The sequence below is a fragment of the Myotis yumanensis genome, unplaced genomic scaffold (genome assembly GCF_028538775.1).
Source record: "Myotis yumanensis isolate MYYU_CA2020_CCGP unplaced genomic scaffold, mMyoYum1.0.hap1 SCAF_4, whole genome shotgun sequence".
In the NCBI taxonomy this organism is placed as follows: Eukaryota; Metazoa; Chordata; class Mammalia; order Chiroptera; family Vespertilionidae; genus Myotis; species Myotis yumanensis.
Window position 1 is genome coordinate 107,260,890 of NW_027223755.1, and position 16,090 is coordinate 107,276,979.

General features: G+C 57.9%; 2 protein-coding genes across 3 annotated transcripts; both read left to right on the top strand.

The window, feature by feature from the left end:
- Positions 1–359: 359 nt before the first annotated feature.
- ARMC5 (armadillo repeat containing 5) lies at positions 360–7,078 on the top strand. The gene is made up of 6 exons (XM_070413627.1): positions 360–852; positions 2,643–2,750; positions 2,845–3,631; positions 4,495–4,994; positions 5,570–5,702; positions 5,804–7,078. Exons 1-6 carry the CDS (start codon positions 375–377, stop codon positions 6,621–6,623), a joined length of 2,826 nt encoding a protein of 941 aa, XP_070269728.1. The 5' UTR covers positions 360–374; the 3' UTR covers positions 6,624–7,078.
- A 2,637-nt stretch (positions 7,079–9,715) lies between these two features.
- On the top strand, positions 9,716–14,987 carry TGFB1I1 (transforming growth factor beta 1 induced transcript 1). Of its 2 annotated transcripts, none has more exons than XM_070411667.1 (11): positions 9,716–9,777; positions 10,978–11,093; positions 11,219–11,271; positions 11,373–11,515; positions 11,683–11,770; positions 11,885–11,990; positions 12,101–12,295; positions 13,147–13,320; positions 13,609–13,690; positions 13,992–14,140; positions 14,371–14,987. In XM_070411667.1, the coding sequence occupies exons 1-11, from the start codon at positions 9,765–9,767 to the stop codon at positions 14,635–14,637; spliced, it is 1,386 nt and encodes a 461-aa protein (XP_070267768.1). In that variant the 5' UTR covers positions 9,716–9,764; the 3' UTR covers positions 14,638–14,987. The 2 variants fall into 2 exon arrangements, with proteins under 2 accessions (XP_070267768.1, XP_070267769.1); XM_070411668.1 differs by lacking the exon at positions 9,716–9,777 and adding an exon at positions 9,972–10,034.
- Positions 14,988–16,090: the final 1,103 nt, after the last annotated feature.

Sequence of the window (16,090 nt, forward strand, 5' to 3'; positions counted from 1 at the left end):
CGCACGGCCCAGGGGTGTCTCGTTGGTAGCTGTGTCCTTTGTCCCACCTAGACCCTCCCCGGCCGCCTGGGGAACTCCAGACCCACCAGCAAGACCGGGCGTGTAAGCGTGGCGTGGACTACATATCCCAGCATGCACCGCACGCGCCGCCTGGGCTCGCGCAACCATTAAGTAACTCCTGCACTCGAAGTGCTTTCTGCGACTGTGCAAGAGAGTACCGGGATCGAGAACTACAACTTCCGACTTGCTTAATAACTGCGGTGGCGCTATTTAAAAAGCGTCAGAGAGGAGGTGCTTGGCTGCGTCCCTCTCTTCCAGTTCCGCTCCCTCAGATCAGAGGCTAGTCGGGGGCGGAGCCTTAGGCCCGAGCCAAGATGGCGGCTGCGAAACCAACCCCTACGGACTCGCTCTCTTTCTGCCTCGCGCAGCTCACCGCGGCGGCCGGGGAGGGTCTAGGTGGGACAAAGGACACAGCTACCAACGAGACACCCCTGGGCCGTGCGCTCTTAGCTCTCCGCACGCGCCACATCAAGGCAGCGGGGGGAATCGAGCGCTTCCGGGCACGCGGCGGGCTCCTCCCCCTTCTGGCGCTGCTACGGCGAGCGTCGGCAGCGGGCCCCGCCCCGTCCCTGGCTGGCCCCGGCTCCTCCCCTTCGTCGATCGAGTCGGCGGCTTCGGATGGCCCCGCCCCTTCGCCTGGCCCCGCCCCCTCCTCTGCGTCCTTGTCGACGTCCTCACCGCCTGCGCGCCTGCGCAAGACCCTGGACTTGGCGCTTAGCATCCTAGCCGACTGCTGTACGGAAGGGGCGTGCCGGACTGAAGTGCGCAGACTCGGAGGCATTCTGTCTTTGGGTAAGTGCTCCGCCTCCACGTCCTAGAAGGCTTCCAGGCACTCCCCCAGCTTGTCTGGCCTTTGGCGGCGTCCTGAGTTCTTTGTGTTGTATCCTGGAAGAACGTGCGTCATGACAGCGCGGTGCCCACACTGCTCAAGCTTTCACGCCTCGTTAGGTTACAGATTATACTCGAGCCCTCTCAGATCAATAATTACAGCCATATCTCCCTCGCATCTGGGCTGGTGAGGCTAAAGGGATTATTTGGTGACTTTTAGATGATTTTTACCCTGCATTTATGAGATTCATGGCAGATAGTGTCTCCTGAACGTCCGGCCCTGTGCAGGGCTGTCATTTGATGAGGTAGAGCTCAGAAGATGCAGTGGTCAGGAAAGTGGGCTCTGCAGTCAGCCAGACCCCTAGAGGCTAGGATTCCTTGTTGCACAATGGGATAGTAATAGCTACCTCGCATAACTGGAGATGGGAGAAAATGAAACAGATATAGAACACAGATACTCTAAACATGAACTGGGTGCTTCGAGCTAAAAACAGGCAGTTAACACATCCTAACAAGACAGCAAGCTTTTCTGTTTCCCAGCTAAGTTGGCGCCCCCTAGTGGCAACGTTGTAAATACAGTTTACTTAGTAGCCTGTATGAAATTTTACGGGTTAAAAAAGTGTTTTATTGATTTCAAGAGAGATAGAAATATCAATGATGAGAGAGAATCATCGATCAGTTGCCTCACACATGCCCCCTACTGAGGCTTGAGCCCGCAACCCCGGGCATGTGCCGTGACAGGAAATTGAACAACCATTGATTAACACCGGCCAGGCAATATTATGCCAATTTTGACAAAATCTTAAAATTTGGGGGTAATGAAACATCAATATATTTTAAATGTGCATAAAATGCATATGGACCAAAATATGTTTGACAGGAGGTCTGGCACATTAATTAGTCTTCAATAAATTAAATATGTTATTACTAGTATATAACCCCCATCATTCAGTCACTATTCTGCCTTTTAAATATCTGCTGAATCCATCCACTTCTCTCCCTCTTCCATCGTGTGCCCAGAGCCCTGTGCCCATGTCCTGGGCTGTGCTGTAACTGATTTGGTTTAAGCCGCTGTCCTTTCTCACCTGGACTATTGCACCAACTTCCTTTTCTTTTTTTTTTATATATATATATTTTATTGATTTTTTACAGAGAGGAAGGGAGAGAGATAGAGAGTTAGAAACATCGATGAGAGAGAAACATCGATCAGCTGCCTCCTGCACATCCCCCACTGGGGATATGCCCGCAACCAAGGTACATGCCCTTGACCGGAATCGAACCTGGGACCTCTCAGTCCGCAGGCCGACGCTCTATCCACTGAGCCAAACCGGTTTCGGCGAGCACCAACTTCCTTGATGCTTCCCCTGCCTTATTCTCCCCCTCCCTCCTATGATCCATTCTCTCTCCTGGCTACCAGATTCTATCACACCATTCCCGTTCTTAAAGCCTGATGTGGCTCCCAGTGCCCTCACATTCAAACCCTGATTCTTTGGCCTGGCATTGAAGCCTTTCATGAGGTCATGGCAGACACTGGGTCTCCCCTCTGGACCCTTGCAAAGGCTGTTTTCAAACCTGAAATACCCTGTTACAGCCCCAATCCATTATCCTACTAAATCCCTACCTATTTAACCTTCTAAACCCCATGTTAGTTTCTCCTGGAGGTCTTTCCTGACCCTCTCAGATCACATTCTTGAGGCAGTTAATGAGAGAGACAAGAAGGAATAGAACCCTCAAGAGGCCAAATTCTCTTGCAGTGACTATTCTTCAGTGTGTGAAGACAGACAGCATCCAGAACCGAGCAGCCCGTGCTCTGGGCAACTTGGCCATGGAAGCTGAGAGCTGTGCGGACATTCATTCTGCTGGTGAGAAGGCTGTGAGGGTGGCGTTAGCTTGGGGTGGGACAGGGGCTTGGGTTTCTGTCTTTGCTCATTCCATGTCCTCCTCTTCCCTCTCCAGGTGCTGTTCCCCTCCTCATTGAGAGCCTGACGGCCTACCAGGACTCACATTGCTTGCAGAGCGTGATTCGCGCCCTCCGCAACCTGGCGGACTCCCCCCAGCACCGCCTGGCCCTGGCACAGCAGGGAGCAGTGCGCCCACTGGCTGAGCTTCTGGCTGCTCCCCCAGACCCTGCGCTGACCTTGGCCCTAGTCCGTGCCCTCCTGGAGCTGAGTCGAGGCTGCTCCCGTGCCTGTGCTGAGCAGCTAAGTCTGGGTGGAGGACTAGGCCCACTGGTCAGTCTAGCCTCCCATCCCAAAAGGACAGTCCGCGAGTCAGCTATCCTGATCCTTGCCAACCTGTGTGCCCAGGGCCTGGTACGGCCTGCCCTGGGCAACGCTGGTGGTGTGGAGGTGCTGCTGGGTGAGCTCCAGCAACGCCGAGGTCCCAGTGGGGCTGGCCCAGCCTCCCAGCAGCCCCTCGTGCGGGCTGTGTGCCTACTTTGCCGGGAGGCCATCAACCGAGCCCGGCTGCGGGATGCTGGTGGTTTGGAGCTGCTGATAGGACTCTTGCGGGATCCTCATGCCAGCGCCTGGCACCCTCGTGTCGTGGCTGCCCTTGTGGGCTTCCTCTATGATACAGGGGCCCTGGGCCGGCTGCAGGCTCTGGGACTTGTACCTCTCTTGGCCGGGCAGCTGTGTGGCGAGCTTGGTGATGAGGAGGAAGAGGGAAAAGAAGCTGCTTCCTGGGACTTTCCTGAGGAGCGGACCCCTGAGCGGGTAGAAGCCGGAAGCTTCCGAAGCCTCAGGTGAGCCCCTCCCTGAGCTTTGGGATGGGGTTTGTGTCTGCTCTGGCTCTCTCCACCACCCTCACCCCCTCTGTCTCAGTAAGACTTTTATTCACTCCTGATCCCTTGTTTTCCCCAGTGATGACCACTTTCTAGTGCCCATTAAATGCACCTTCTCGCCCCTGCGTCCCCCCTTGACCTTGGCTCCACCTCAGGACCTCTGAACTCTGGGGCCCAGCAAGGTCCCCTGGAAGGTGGAAGGCGCTCTGGTGTGATGGGGTGCTCTGGAGGCCACGTTCTTATTTTGGTGCCACCAGTTATCATGGGAAAGTTAACTTCTTTGCATGAAAAGTGGAGGATAGTAGGCATGCCTTCCCCATGCAGTTGTGAAGGATAAGTGAGGGTACTTTGCAGCTGTCAGCTGTCTTGTGAACTCTCTGACTTCATCTCCTACGGCTCCCCCTGTGTCCACTCCACTCTTGCACACTGGCCTCCTGGCTGGTTCCTCCTCGTGACCGGCAGGACTCCCAGGGCCTCTTTGGCTGCGGTTCTGTCGGCCTGGAGCACTCTTCCTCCTGGACTCCTTGGTCAGGTCTCACCTTCTCAGTGGGGGCCACCATCACCCCTGGTTTTCAGTGTCAACTTTTCCCTCCCTCGGCTCTTTTCTCTTCCTTTCATCTGTATGCATCGCTCCTCAAACTCCACACCTAAAACGGGGCTTGGCACAGACAGGCAGCAGTCATTGCTGAATGATTTGGGGTTTTCCCTCGCTTCCTCCCCTATCTCCTCTCTGGCCACCTCCTCTTCCAGGCTTCTGTCACCTCCTTTTGGACTGCTCCCTCGCCTTGGCTCTGAGTTCAGCCTCCTCTTTCTCTCCTCCGCAGGTCGTGGCTGATATCTGAGGGCTACGCCGCAGGCCCGGAAGACATCTCTCCGGACCGGTCTCCAGAGCGCTGTCCACATCCTCCTCCACCGCCTGCGCCCCCTGAGCAGGCCCAGGCAGCCAGTCCCGCCCGGGGCCCAGCCTTGGTGCGGACGCCTCGAGGCCGCAGCCCTGCCACCGAGGAGTCTTGGGGCCGCGAGGGGCCAGCGCTGCTGCTGCTTTCACGCTTCTCCCAGGCGCAAGACCCAAGCGGGGCGCTGGTGACAGGCCCGGCCCTGTGCGGCCTGCTGGCCTACGTGACGAGGGCGCCGGGCCCACCGAGCCCGCGAGCACTGCGCATCCTGGCGCGCCTCACCTGCAACCCTGCCTGCCTGGAGGCCTTCGTGTGCAGCTATGGTGCCGCGCTGCTGCGAGCCTGGCTGGTGCTGGGTGTCGCCCCGGACGACTGGCCCACGCTGCGTGCCCGGCCCCCCAGTCTGCGCAGCCAGCACCGGGAGCTAGGTATGTCCCTGCCCCTTTCCGCTCTGTCTTCCACTTATCCTTCAGTGAGCCCCGAACCTCGCTTTACCACCCCTCGGTCCCTCACTGCCCTCAGCCCACCATCCGCCCCATCCTGCTCCACCATCCCCGCCTGCAGAGTCCTGCTCCATACCTGGCCCAGGCTTTGGGGGCCTCACAATTTAGAATTGTACCTGTCGGCATTTCCTTCCCTAATCTACTCTCAGTTCGGCGGTGTCACTGACTTGTGAACCCAGGCTCAGGCGCCATGTCCTTTCAGGCCCAACCCCCATATCCAACACTGCCAGGGACTGCCCTGTCTCCTGGGTCCAGTCTCAGCCCTGAGGGCCCTGGCTTACTCCCTGACATCCCACTTCCTCTTCCTGCCCTCGCTTCCGATTCCTAGTCTCTGGGCCCCATCCCTCCAGGGCCTGCGTCAGCCTCCTTTCCCGTGCCCTGGTTTCTTGCCCTGAGGTTTTACCCACCTTCCTTTCTGGGGCCCGGAAGCCTGTGCTACTCCTCCCGCCCCAATCTTGGACACCAGCTCCCACCATGGCCCACTCTGCCCATCCCTGCAGGTGAAATGCTACTGCAGAACCTGACGGTGCAGGCGGAGTCGCCCTTCGGAGTGGGGGCCCTCACTCACCTGCTGCTCTCCGGGAGTCCCGAGGACCGTGTGGCCTGTGCACTGACCTTGCCCTTCATCTGTCGGTGAGGAGGATGGGGGTGCCTTGCAGGAGCCAGGGGAGCAAGGTTGCTCTTGCCCAGTCGCACCTTTTCCCCCTTCTGAGAGATTCTCTTTCTCCCCATAGGAAGCCCTCTCTGTGGCGCCGGCTACTTCTGGACCAGGGCGGCCTCCGACTCCTCCTCTCGGCGCTGACGCGGCCAGCCCCGCACCCGCTCTTCCTCTTCTTTGCTGCAGACTCCCTTTCCTGCCTCCACAGCCTGGTGTCTCCCACTGTGAGCCCAGCTCCGCCACCTGCAACCCCCTTGGACCTAGACCCACCCTCCCCTTGCCACTATGAACCTCTGCTGGGCCCAGCTCCCATCCCAGCCCCGGATCTGCACTTCCTCCTGGACTCAGGCCTCCGGCTCCCCGCCCAGCGAGCTGCCTCATCTGCTGCCTCCCCTTTCTTCCGGGCCCTGCTAGCTGGCAGCTTTGCTGAAGCCCAGATGGACCTGGTACCTCTTCGAGACCTATCACCCAGTGCAGCCTGGCCTATCATGCATCACCTGCATGGCTGCCGGGGCTGTGGGGCAGCCCTGGGGCCCATTCCCCCGCCAGGCCAGCCCCTGCTGGGCTCAGAGGCTGAGGAGGCACTGGAGGCTGCTGGCCGTTTCCTGCTGCCTGGGCTGGAGGAGGAACTGGAAGAGGCTGTGGGCCGTATCCACCTGGGATCCCAAGGTAGCCTAGAGTCAATGGGTGAGGTACTCCGCCTGGGCCGGCCCCGGATGGCTGTCCACTGTGCACGCTGGGTCCTGGGGCCGGGGCAGTGCACACGGAAGCGGGCTCTGGCCTTAGTGGAGCTGGTGGAGGCAGCAGGCGAGGAAGCAGGTCCCCTGACTGAGGCTTTTCTGGCTGTGGTGATGGGAGTTGAAGTGGGGAGCAGGGGTCCCAGCCTAGACTCTTGATATCCCCTCAGAGGGGACCCAAGAACGAATTGGCAAGAAGAAGGCCTCCCTCAGAGTGGCACGGGGAGGAGGCTAAGCAGGAGTCACCACTGAGGACCGACGAGAGGATGGAACTGGGCCCCAGGACGATGGGCTGCAGACTCAGGAGTGAGAAGCCGAGACCGAGGGCCCTGCGAGATGGAGAAGAGCCCAGCCTTCTGGGGTTGGGATTAAAACTTTGGAGTTGGATATTCAACTGCACCATCGAGAACTATCTATGGCACCATGATTCTTATTATATTTTTTCTGAATTACAGTTTAAAACAAGGATTGTACCCTATTCTACCCTTGTTAGTCTTGTTTTAAGCATTTACTCCATCTACAACAGCATTGTATACCTCCATTCCACATCCAAAAAGGTGTGCACTGTAAGAAGTTAACATTTTAAATAAAAATGACAGCCTTGTCTGGTGTGATCAGTGGTTAGAGCATTGGCCCACACATTGAAGGGTAGCAGGTTTGATACCTGGCCCTGGTTGGGGCACGTGCAAGGAGGCAACAAATCAATGTGTCTCTCTCACATCAATGTTTCTCTCTCTTCCCTTCCTTCCCTCTCTCTCTTTAACTGTCCCTTTGCTATGCTCATCAGCCAATCAGGAGTGAATATGCAAATTAACCCAGCAAAAATGGTGGGCTCATTTGCATACACAGGCACCCAGCGGAGAGCAGAGCGGGAGAGCTGGCAGCTTGGGGGAACATGGCAATGTGGGAGGCCGTGGAATGGAGACAGAGCAGGAAGGGAAAACCTAGAGTGCGGGGAGCACCAGGAATGCTGGGAATTGTAGTTCTGGTGGCAGACAGATCTAAAGCAAAGTGAGCCTGGAGCAAGTTACTGTTGCAGTGGGGGATGGAGGGAAAGCAAAGGTGAGAGACATAAGTAAAATCAGAGTGTCTAGGAAAAATTAAAGGGAAGATATCCTAAAACTTCCAGGAAATCTCCACCAATGAAGCAAAGAAAAAAAATGCCTCTATTATTCTGTGAGCAACAAACCAAGCTGGGCTGGGGGTCTCAGACAATTTGCTCATATGATTGCAAAGACAGACAGAAACTCCCTGGTTGGAGAGGGTTCCCGTGAGGGCTCCCAGATTGGAGAGGGTGCAGGTCAGGCTGAAGGACCCACCCCCAATGCACGAATCTTCGTGCACCAGGCCCCTAGTAAATAATAGGCCGGCTGGTGTGGCTCAATGGTTGAGCAACGACCTATGAACCAGGAGGTCACGGTTCGATTCCCAGTCAGGCCATACACCCAGGTTGTGGGCTCGATCCCTAGTAGGGGATGTGCAGGGGGCAGCTGATCAATGATTCTCTATCATCATTGATGTTTCTCTCGCCCTCTCCCTTCTTCTCTGAAATCAATAAAAATAAAATTTTTAAAAAATAATAATTAAAACTACACATATAAATCAAAGCCTAAAAAATAAAAATCAAAGCCTATGTGAAATATCAAATACTCTCTCCACCCAACAAAGCAACCATTTTGTATGGAATAATTTGCAATGATGCTATCAATATATCTTGTAAATGCAATGAGAGGAAACCCATTCTTTCGTGGCATGGTGGTGGGCACAGCAGCTCATGTGGCCTGCTAAAGGCCTTGAAGACTGAAGTGCTCAGGTCTGGATTGGGACCCACAGTCCAGTGGCTGCAGCACCATTGTGTCTGTCTATACCAACTACAGAATGTCTCATTTCAATCTTTCCAAAAAATTTTTTATTGATTTTATTATTTTTTTTTAAATATATTTTATTGATTTTTTACAGAGAGGAAGGGAGAGAGATAGAGAGTTAGAAACATCGGTGAGAGAGAAACATCGGATCAGCTGCCTCCTGCACATCTCCTACTGGGGATGTGCCCGCAACCCAGGTACATGCCCTTGACCGGAATCGAACCTGGGACCTTTCAGTCCGCAGGCTGATGCTCTATCCACTGAGCCAAACCGGTTTCGGCAATTTTTTATTGATTTTAGAGAGGAAGGGACAGAGAGAGAGATAGAGAGAGAGAGAGAAACATCAATGATGAGAGAGAATCATTGGTCAGCTGCCTCCTGCATGCCCCCTACTGGATATCGAGCCCACAACCCAGGCATATGCCCTGACCAAAATTGAACTGTAATCTCCTGGTTCATAAGTCGATGCTCAACCATTGAGCCATGCTGGCTGGGCTTGTTTCAATCTTAATTTCTCAGGGTCTCAGTCCAAGGAAGGCTTCTTGTTCCTTTGTGGCTGGCTGGAGTTTGCATCTTGCTTTCTTCACTGTGTTCATCGGTATCTTGGGAAGGGCTTCTTTTGGGACAGGTCTGGGCCGCCACCCTTTTGGGGAAGGGCTTTGTCTTGAAGGCGGGCTGGGGTCCGGCTGCCTGGGAGTGTTTTCTCAGTCTGCAGGGGCCTGGGTTTCAGTTCAACTGTATGTCTGTTTTCAAGTCTTGGAGGAAAGGTCCTGCTTTACCGTCTGAGGAGGGTTCATCGTGTCTGTCTCTGTGTCTGAGAGATTTCTTTGTGTTTAGTATTGTGCCTTTTGGGGTCTCTGTTTATGTCATTGTTTGTCTGGGTCTCTAAGGGAAAGTCTCTGAACCTGGGATCTGCCTGAGCTTTAGAACATCATTTCTGTTCCAGTCCCCATATTCTGCCCGGAGCAAGTCTCTCAGGAAAGGCCTGGGTGGCAGGGGGCTCTGTCTGAGACTCGGGGAGCTAACTTTGAGAGGTGTCTGCTTGGGGGCCTCGGTTTGTGTCTGAGAGTCGCGCTGGGCGGACGATCCGGGCATGGTCTGCAAGAGCCACTTCTCCGACTGTGGCTGTGGCCGCCTGGGGCTCCCTGCAGCTGAGGCCAAGGCTGGGGTGTGGCTGCCTCCCCGCAAGCAGGCAGGCGGGCTGGGCCTGCGTGGACCGCAGCCCTCCCTCCCTTACACGCCCCCACCCAGGATTCTCCCCTTCATTGCCCCCCACCTTTCCCTCCAGCCCCATCCCAACGGATCCCGGCTTCCTTACATGGTCACGGCTGGGCCTCCAGCTCCCGGACGTCCTCCCCACCCCCCCACCGCCCTCCGCCCCCACCGGACACGGCCCCCGCCCTGCAAGCCCAGCGTGGTCCGCCTGTGCCCCACCATGGAGGACCTGGGTGAGTGGGGTCCGGGTCCCCTTGTGCCCAGCCCTGCATCGACCTCTGGACCCGCTTCCCCATCCTGGAGCCCCCCGGCCCTCCCCGGCATCTCCTCATCCTGCCTCCTGTCTTCTCGCTTCTGCTCTCAGCCCGCGCCTCCTTTCCGACTCCACGTCCCCCTTCCTGCCGCTCCCTTCCTGCCTTTCCCGGGCCAGACGCTCCCTCACTCCTTCCTCTCCCTGCCCCTCCATCCCCAGCTGCGGACGCGCCGGGAGGTGCGTGCCTGCCCGCGGGCGCCGGGGCTCAGGGGCTCTGGGATGGGAGGGGTTGGAGGGGTCTTGGGTCCGGGACTGGGAAAGTAGAGAGGAAAGGGAGGCTTTGACATCAAGTTCTGGAAAAGAAAGGGGCCTGCCCCGGGGTTTGGGGGAGGAAAGAGTTAAGGGTCCCTAAGTTTGGTAGGTGCCCGGAGAGGTTCAGGGTGCTCTAGGTGAAGAGTGAGGGGGCAGGGACTGCTGGGTTCTGGAAGGGAAAGGGGATGGGGGTGGGGTGGGGTGGAGTGGTAGTGGTGTCGGGTGGAAGGAGGTGGAATTTTGTACTCCCTATCTGTGGGAACTGGGGCTGGAAGGCTGTGCCCTCCAACTGTGAGACAGAAGGGGTTCCAGCACCCTGCAATAGGGGGTGCTGTTCAGTAGGGGTAGCGGGCACTGGTACTGTGGAGAATAAGCCAATCAGAAAGCAGGTCCCTGCAGACTCACCAATGAGGTGCATAGGGTGGGACCCACTGGGGCCTGGAGGTGAGCCAGCGCTGAGTGGGCGGGGCTAGGTCCGGGGAGGAATTAGTGGGCGTGGCAAAGAGCGTCCAATCAGAAGGCTGGGTGCCAGGCATGTAGCCAATTGAGCAATTTGGGGTGGAGTCAACTTTGGCTTCAGTAAAGAGCCAATTCTGACTGCATTAGGGAAGATTTTAAGAAAAAAAAAAAATCAGACGGCTGGGTTTGTGCATGGCTCCCAGGATGAGCCATTGGGCTATTCTGGTCAAATATATTCCTTACTACCCTTCCACTTCTCTGCCTTGGTCTGGCCTTGTGTTTCCTTCTTAATACTGGCTTCTGTCCTCAAATACTGCCCACTTGGAAGCCTTATCCTTTGATATCTTAAGGCCCTGTCTCGGCCCTAACCTTGACCTCTCAACTTCTCACCTTGACGGCCTCCCTGCAGATGCCCTGCTCTCTGACCTGGAGACCACCACCTCACACATGCCGCGGTCAGGGGCTCCAAAAGAGCGGTCCCCAGAGCCCCTAACGTCTCCCCTGCCCTATGGCCACCAGCCACAGGTGAGATCAGATGCTGTGGACCAGGGCAACCACTAGGGCCAGTCTGGCCAAGGCTGGGGGAGTCTGGGCCCGAGTGAGGCGAGGTACTGGTCGATCACCCCGCACACGTGTCCGTCTCTCTGTAGATGGGGACTGGGGAGTCTTCTGGAGCCTCTGGGGACAAGGACCATCTATACAGGTAAGCGGCCTGAGAACTGGGGGATGGGGAAGCCAATTGAAACTCAGGTGAGGAGTCTTCGATTCCCCACCCTGAACCCAAGCTCCCACCCTGTTCCCCAGCACGGTATGCAAGCCTCAGTCCCCAAAGCCTGCGGCTCCTGCGGCTCCTCCATTCTCCTCTTCCAGCGGTGTCCTGGGCACGGGACTGTGTGAGCTAGACCGGTTGCTTCAGGAACTTAATGCTACTCAGTTCAACATCACAGGTACCATGGTTCCTGAAACAGGCCTTGAGGGGCTGGGGCAGGGCAGGGCAGGGCAGAGATGAAGGGGCATAGATTTCCCGGAGTAGCAGCTAAAGGGACACAAAGCCTTACGTGGGAGGGTGCGGAGAGCAGGCCCTGTGCCCACTGCCCTTCTCTCCTCTCTACAGATGAAATAATGTCTCAGTTCCCATCTAGCAAGGAGACCGCCGGGGAGCAGAAGGAGGACCAGTCTGAGGACAAGAAAAGGCCCAGCCTGTGAGTTTGGCACAGTTGTCAGGTCTGAGAGAGGCGATTGGTCTTGGATGCCTGAGTGACTGGGGGGAGCGTTGCTCTGGGAGGCTCTGAGCTGACACACATTGTTCTTCATAGACCTCCCAGCCCATCCCCTGTTCTCCCAAAGCCTTCGGCCACCTCGGCCACCCTGGAGCTGGACAGACTGATGGCCTCACTCTCTGACTTCCGAGTCCAGAACCATGTGAGTCAGGCAGCAGGGTGGGCCAATGTGGTTTTGTGGCTCCCTAACCCATTCTAGACCTTCCCACATCTGTTGCCTTGCTGACTCAACTCACATCCTCCCTGTTGTAGCTTCCAGCTCCTGGGCCAACCCAGACACCGGTGCCAAGCTCCGTGAACGAGGGCTCCCCATCCCCACCGGGGCCTGCAAGCAAGGGCAGCCTAGACACCATGCTGGGGCTGCTGCAGTCCGACCTCAGCCGCCGTGGCATTCCCACCCAGGCCAAGGGCCTCTGTGGCTCCTGCAACAAACCCATCGCTGGGCAAGTAAGTGCAGCTCTGTGAGGTGGAGACCCACAGACCGGTCTTCACTGAGCACCAGCCTCTGTGCTGTCCCCTTTAAATCAGTAACCCCGGAAAGTGGGTGTTATTGTTATGCATATTTTATGAATGACGAAACTGAAGCTCGGACTCACACAGCAAGTAAGGGGCAGGGTGAGAATTTCAACCCAGCTACCACTTATTGTAGCCTCCTATGCCAGCAGTTCTCAGACTGTGGGTTGCAACCCCTTTGACGGTCGAACCACCCTTTCACAGAGGTCGCCTAAGACCATCCTGCATATCAGATATTTACATGACGATTCATAACAGTAGCAACATTACAGTTATGAAGTAGCAACGAAAATAATTTTATGGTTGGGTCACAGCATGAGGAGCTGTATTTAAAGGGCCAGAAGGTTGAGAACCACTGACGTAGATCCTCCTGACAGATAAAGTGCCCTGCTTGCATCCCAGAATTCCCGACCCGAGCAGAGCAGGTGGCATTATGACTTTCGGGGGCCTTACCCACGTTTGCCTTCATAGGTCCCTTCCTCCATTAAAAAATAGTAAACATTGTACTTTATGACTGTGTTAGTTTAAAGAGGAATATATTAATATTATCGATGAAACAGTTTTCTTGTAGCTCATTTTCTCCCTTCTGATTTTAAAAGAAATTACAACACTTTCGTGGGCTCCTAAAGAGCATTGTGGGCCCCAGGCCCTGTGCTGGAGCACCTGGGCTGCATCTCCATCACCTACAGCCGCAGTGACTTGAAAAGTGCCATGTAAACCTTGGCTCCCTGGGGACATGGTGGCCGAAGGGCCACTCTGACCCTGGCCTCGACCCCGACTCGCAGGTGGTGACTGCACTGGGGCGCGCTTGGCACCCTGAGCACTTCGTTTGTAGTGGCTGTTCCACCGCCCTGGGAGGCAGCAGCTTTTTCGAAAAGGATGGAGCCCCCTTCTGCCCTGAGTGCTACTTCGAGCGCTTCTCCCCGCGATGCGGCCTCTGCAATCAACCCATTCGACATGTGAGCCCTGCCTGACCCACAGGCTAGCGCTTCTCACCCAAGCGGCCGGGAGATGGGCTTCATCCACTCCTGTCCCCTCCCTCCAGCCCCACCCCTCCCCCCGCCCCCTACACCCCTACCCCCTGGCCCTGCCCCTTGGCCTCTTCCCCTCTCTCTTTGACCCCAAGTTCCTCCTTAGGTCTCCGTGGCCTTAACTCAGACTTCAACCCACTCACCGAGGTCCAGGGTGGGAGGGGGAGGGGAGAAGGGATGGAGGGTCATACCAGTGTCCACTTTCATTTCCTACAGAAGATGGTTACTGCCCTGGGCACCCACTGGCACCCGGAGCATTTCTGCTGCGTCAGCTGCGGGGAGCCCTTCGGAGAGGAGGGTGAGCGTGCCTCCCACCTGGAAGCCATGGGTCTGCTGGACATCCCGCCTCGCAGCCTTTCCAGCCACTAAGTCCTCCTCAGTCCTTGGGCTATGAGTTTTTTCCTGCTCTCGTCGGGTCCCCACCCCTGAACACGGGGGTTCCCATCCATCCCCTTCCGCTCTGCCGCGCCCCAGACCTTGTCCCTCTCTCTCCTGCTCACTCGGACGGACTGCCCCTCCGCGGGCCCCGCCGTTTCACGCCTCGTAGGTCTTGGGGCGCCCGCACCGCTTTCCTCCAGCCCGCTCCGTCCCGCCCCCAGGTTTCCACGAGCGCGAGGGCCGCCCCTACTGCCGCCGGGACTTCCTGCAGCTGTTCGCCCCGCGCTGCCAGGGCTGCCAGGGCCCCATCCTGGACAACTACATCTCGGCGCTCAGCGCGCTCTGGCACCCCGACTGCTTCGTCTGCAGGGTGCGCGCTGGGGGCGGGGCCTGGGGCAGCGGGGCGGGGCCACGGGCAGCGGGGCGGGGCCTGGGGAAGCGGGGCGGGGCCACGTCCTGGGCGGGCTGCTCCGAGGCGGGGCTTCCCCTCGGCAGGGCTGCGGGGTCCCCGGCTGAACGGTCCCGGGCCGAGCGGGGTGGTTCGGTTCCTCGAGCGAGGCGTCGGGTGCGAGGTTCTGCCTGCCCCTTCCCCGTCCCCAGGAGTGCTTCGCGCCCTTCTCTGCGGGCAGCTTCTTCGAGCACGAGGGCCGCCCGCTGTGCGAGAACCATTTCCACGCGCGGCGCGGCTCGCTGTGCGCCACGTGTGGCCTCCCGGTGACCGGCCGCTGCGTGTCGGCCCTGGGCCGGCGCTTCCACCCGGACCACTTCACCTGCACCTTCTGCCTGCGCGCGCTCACCAAGGGCTCCTTCCAGGAGCGCGCCGGCAAGCCCTACTGCCAGCCCTGCTTCCTCAAGCTCTTCGGCTGACCCTCCCCAAACGCGCCCCCCCCCCCACCACAACCGGTGCTGTGCCCGCCCCAAGGCCACGCTCTCGGATCTTGGGGCTCCCCTCACCCCACCCTGTGTGCACCGCCCGCAGGAGAGACGCCCCCAGGTACCTTACTCCGCGTCCTCCGAGGGCAAGTTCAGGAAAGGCCCGGCCGATCCCACAGCCACGCGCCCCGGCGTGGGACGTGCGCCGACCAGCATCCCTCCGAGCCCTTCGCTGGCTCCCACCCCAGGGAGCCCCGCTGCAGGGGGCTCCAGGCCGGGCGCTCCCCTCCCCGCCCCCTCACTGCTCTGTGCACTTTTTCTACATAAACACACGGTCCACGGTCCACGTCGCTCAGGTGCTGTGTCTGCAGTGGAGCCGCATCGCGGCCCTGCCCTTCGGGCCGTTCTTTGCGCAGCGGGTTCCAGGCGCCGCCCTGGCCAGAGCGGACCTGTGGCCGCTGGAGAGGAAGGCCACCAGGCGGGATTGCACCGACGGGGCAGAGCCTGCACACCTCAAGCTGGGCCCGGAGAACGTTCCCGCCGCCACCCACCCACCCCGACGCCCTCTATAGTTTTGAAATAAGCACTTAGTCTGTTCCCTTCCCAATTCTCCCGACCCCTGCCATCTTGTCTGGTTTCCAGATGTTCCCCCTCCTCCAGAAGCATCAGCGTATGCCCACCCTTTGGGTCTGGACACTAAGGCTCAGCTTCCGTCTCACTGGTGTGGACTCGCCCTGGGCAGAGGGTGACACTTGGTGTGGTCAGGGCAGTGGCTGAGGGAAGCGCTGGGGCTGGAGGAGCCAGAGGGAGACTTCTAACGGGGAGTCAGAGAGGGCTTCCTGGAGGAGGTGACACCGAGCTAAGGCCGGCCCAGGACGGTGGGCCAGGTTGTAGGTGAGGAGGGGTTCGGGCTCCATCAGAATCCCCAAGCCCCGGGGGCCTTTCTGAGCCCCAGGACCTTTACCTTGGACCCTGCAGTTCCCTAGGGAGGAGGCATGGACTCCTGGGTCCACATTATAGGGAACTTTGAGGATGGAAAAGGTGGACCCTCAGAGCCCCTTCCAGCTCAAGGAGGAGCTCGCAGCCAAAGGGAGCATGTGTGGGACGAGACAGGTGAGGTGTTATCTGCCCTGGCCGCTTGCAGCCGCCAGATTCCTTTCTGGGGCTCCTCGTCCTGCGCTTCCCAGGCCTCCTGCTCTTCCCCTTCCGCATATTCTCCCTGGACAGTGCCGTCCACCCCCTGGCGGGTGACCACCTCCTGGACTGAGCATGCTCGAATGGGCCATTCTCAGTCTCGATTCATTCATTTGCCAAGCGCTTACTGAACACTGGCTGTGTCAGGTCCACAGCAGGTGCTGGGGAGACCATAGGGAGCTGAGCAGACCTGCCCCCTGCCCTCACGGAGCTGAGATCTATAGGGGGAGAGATGACAAGTGCCATGAACCAA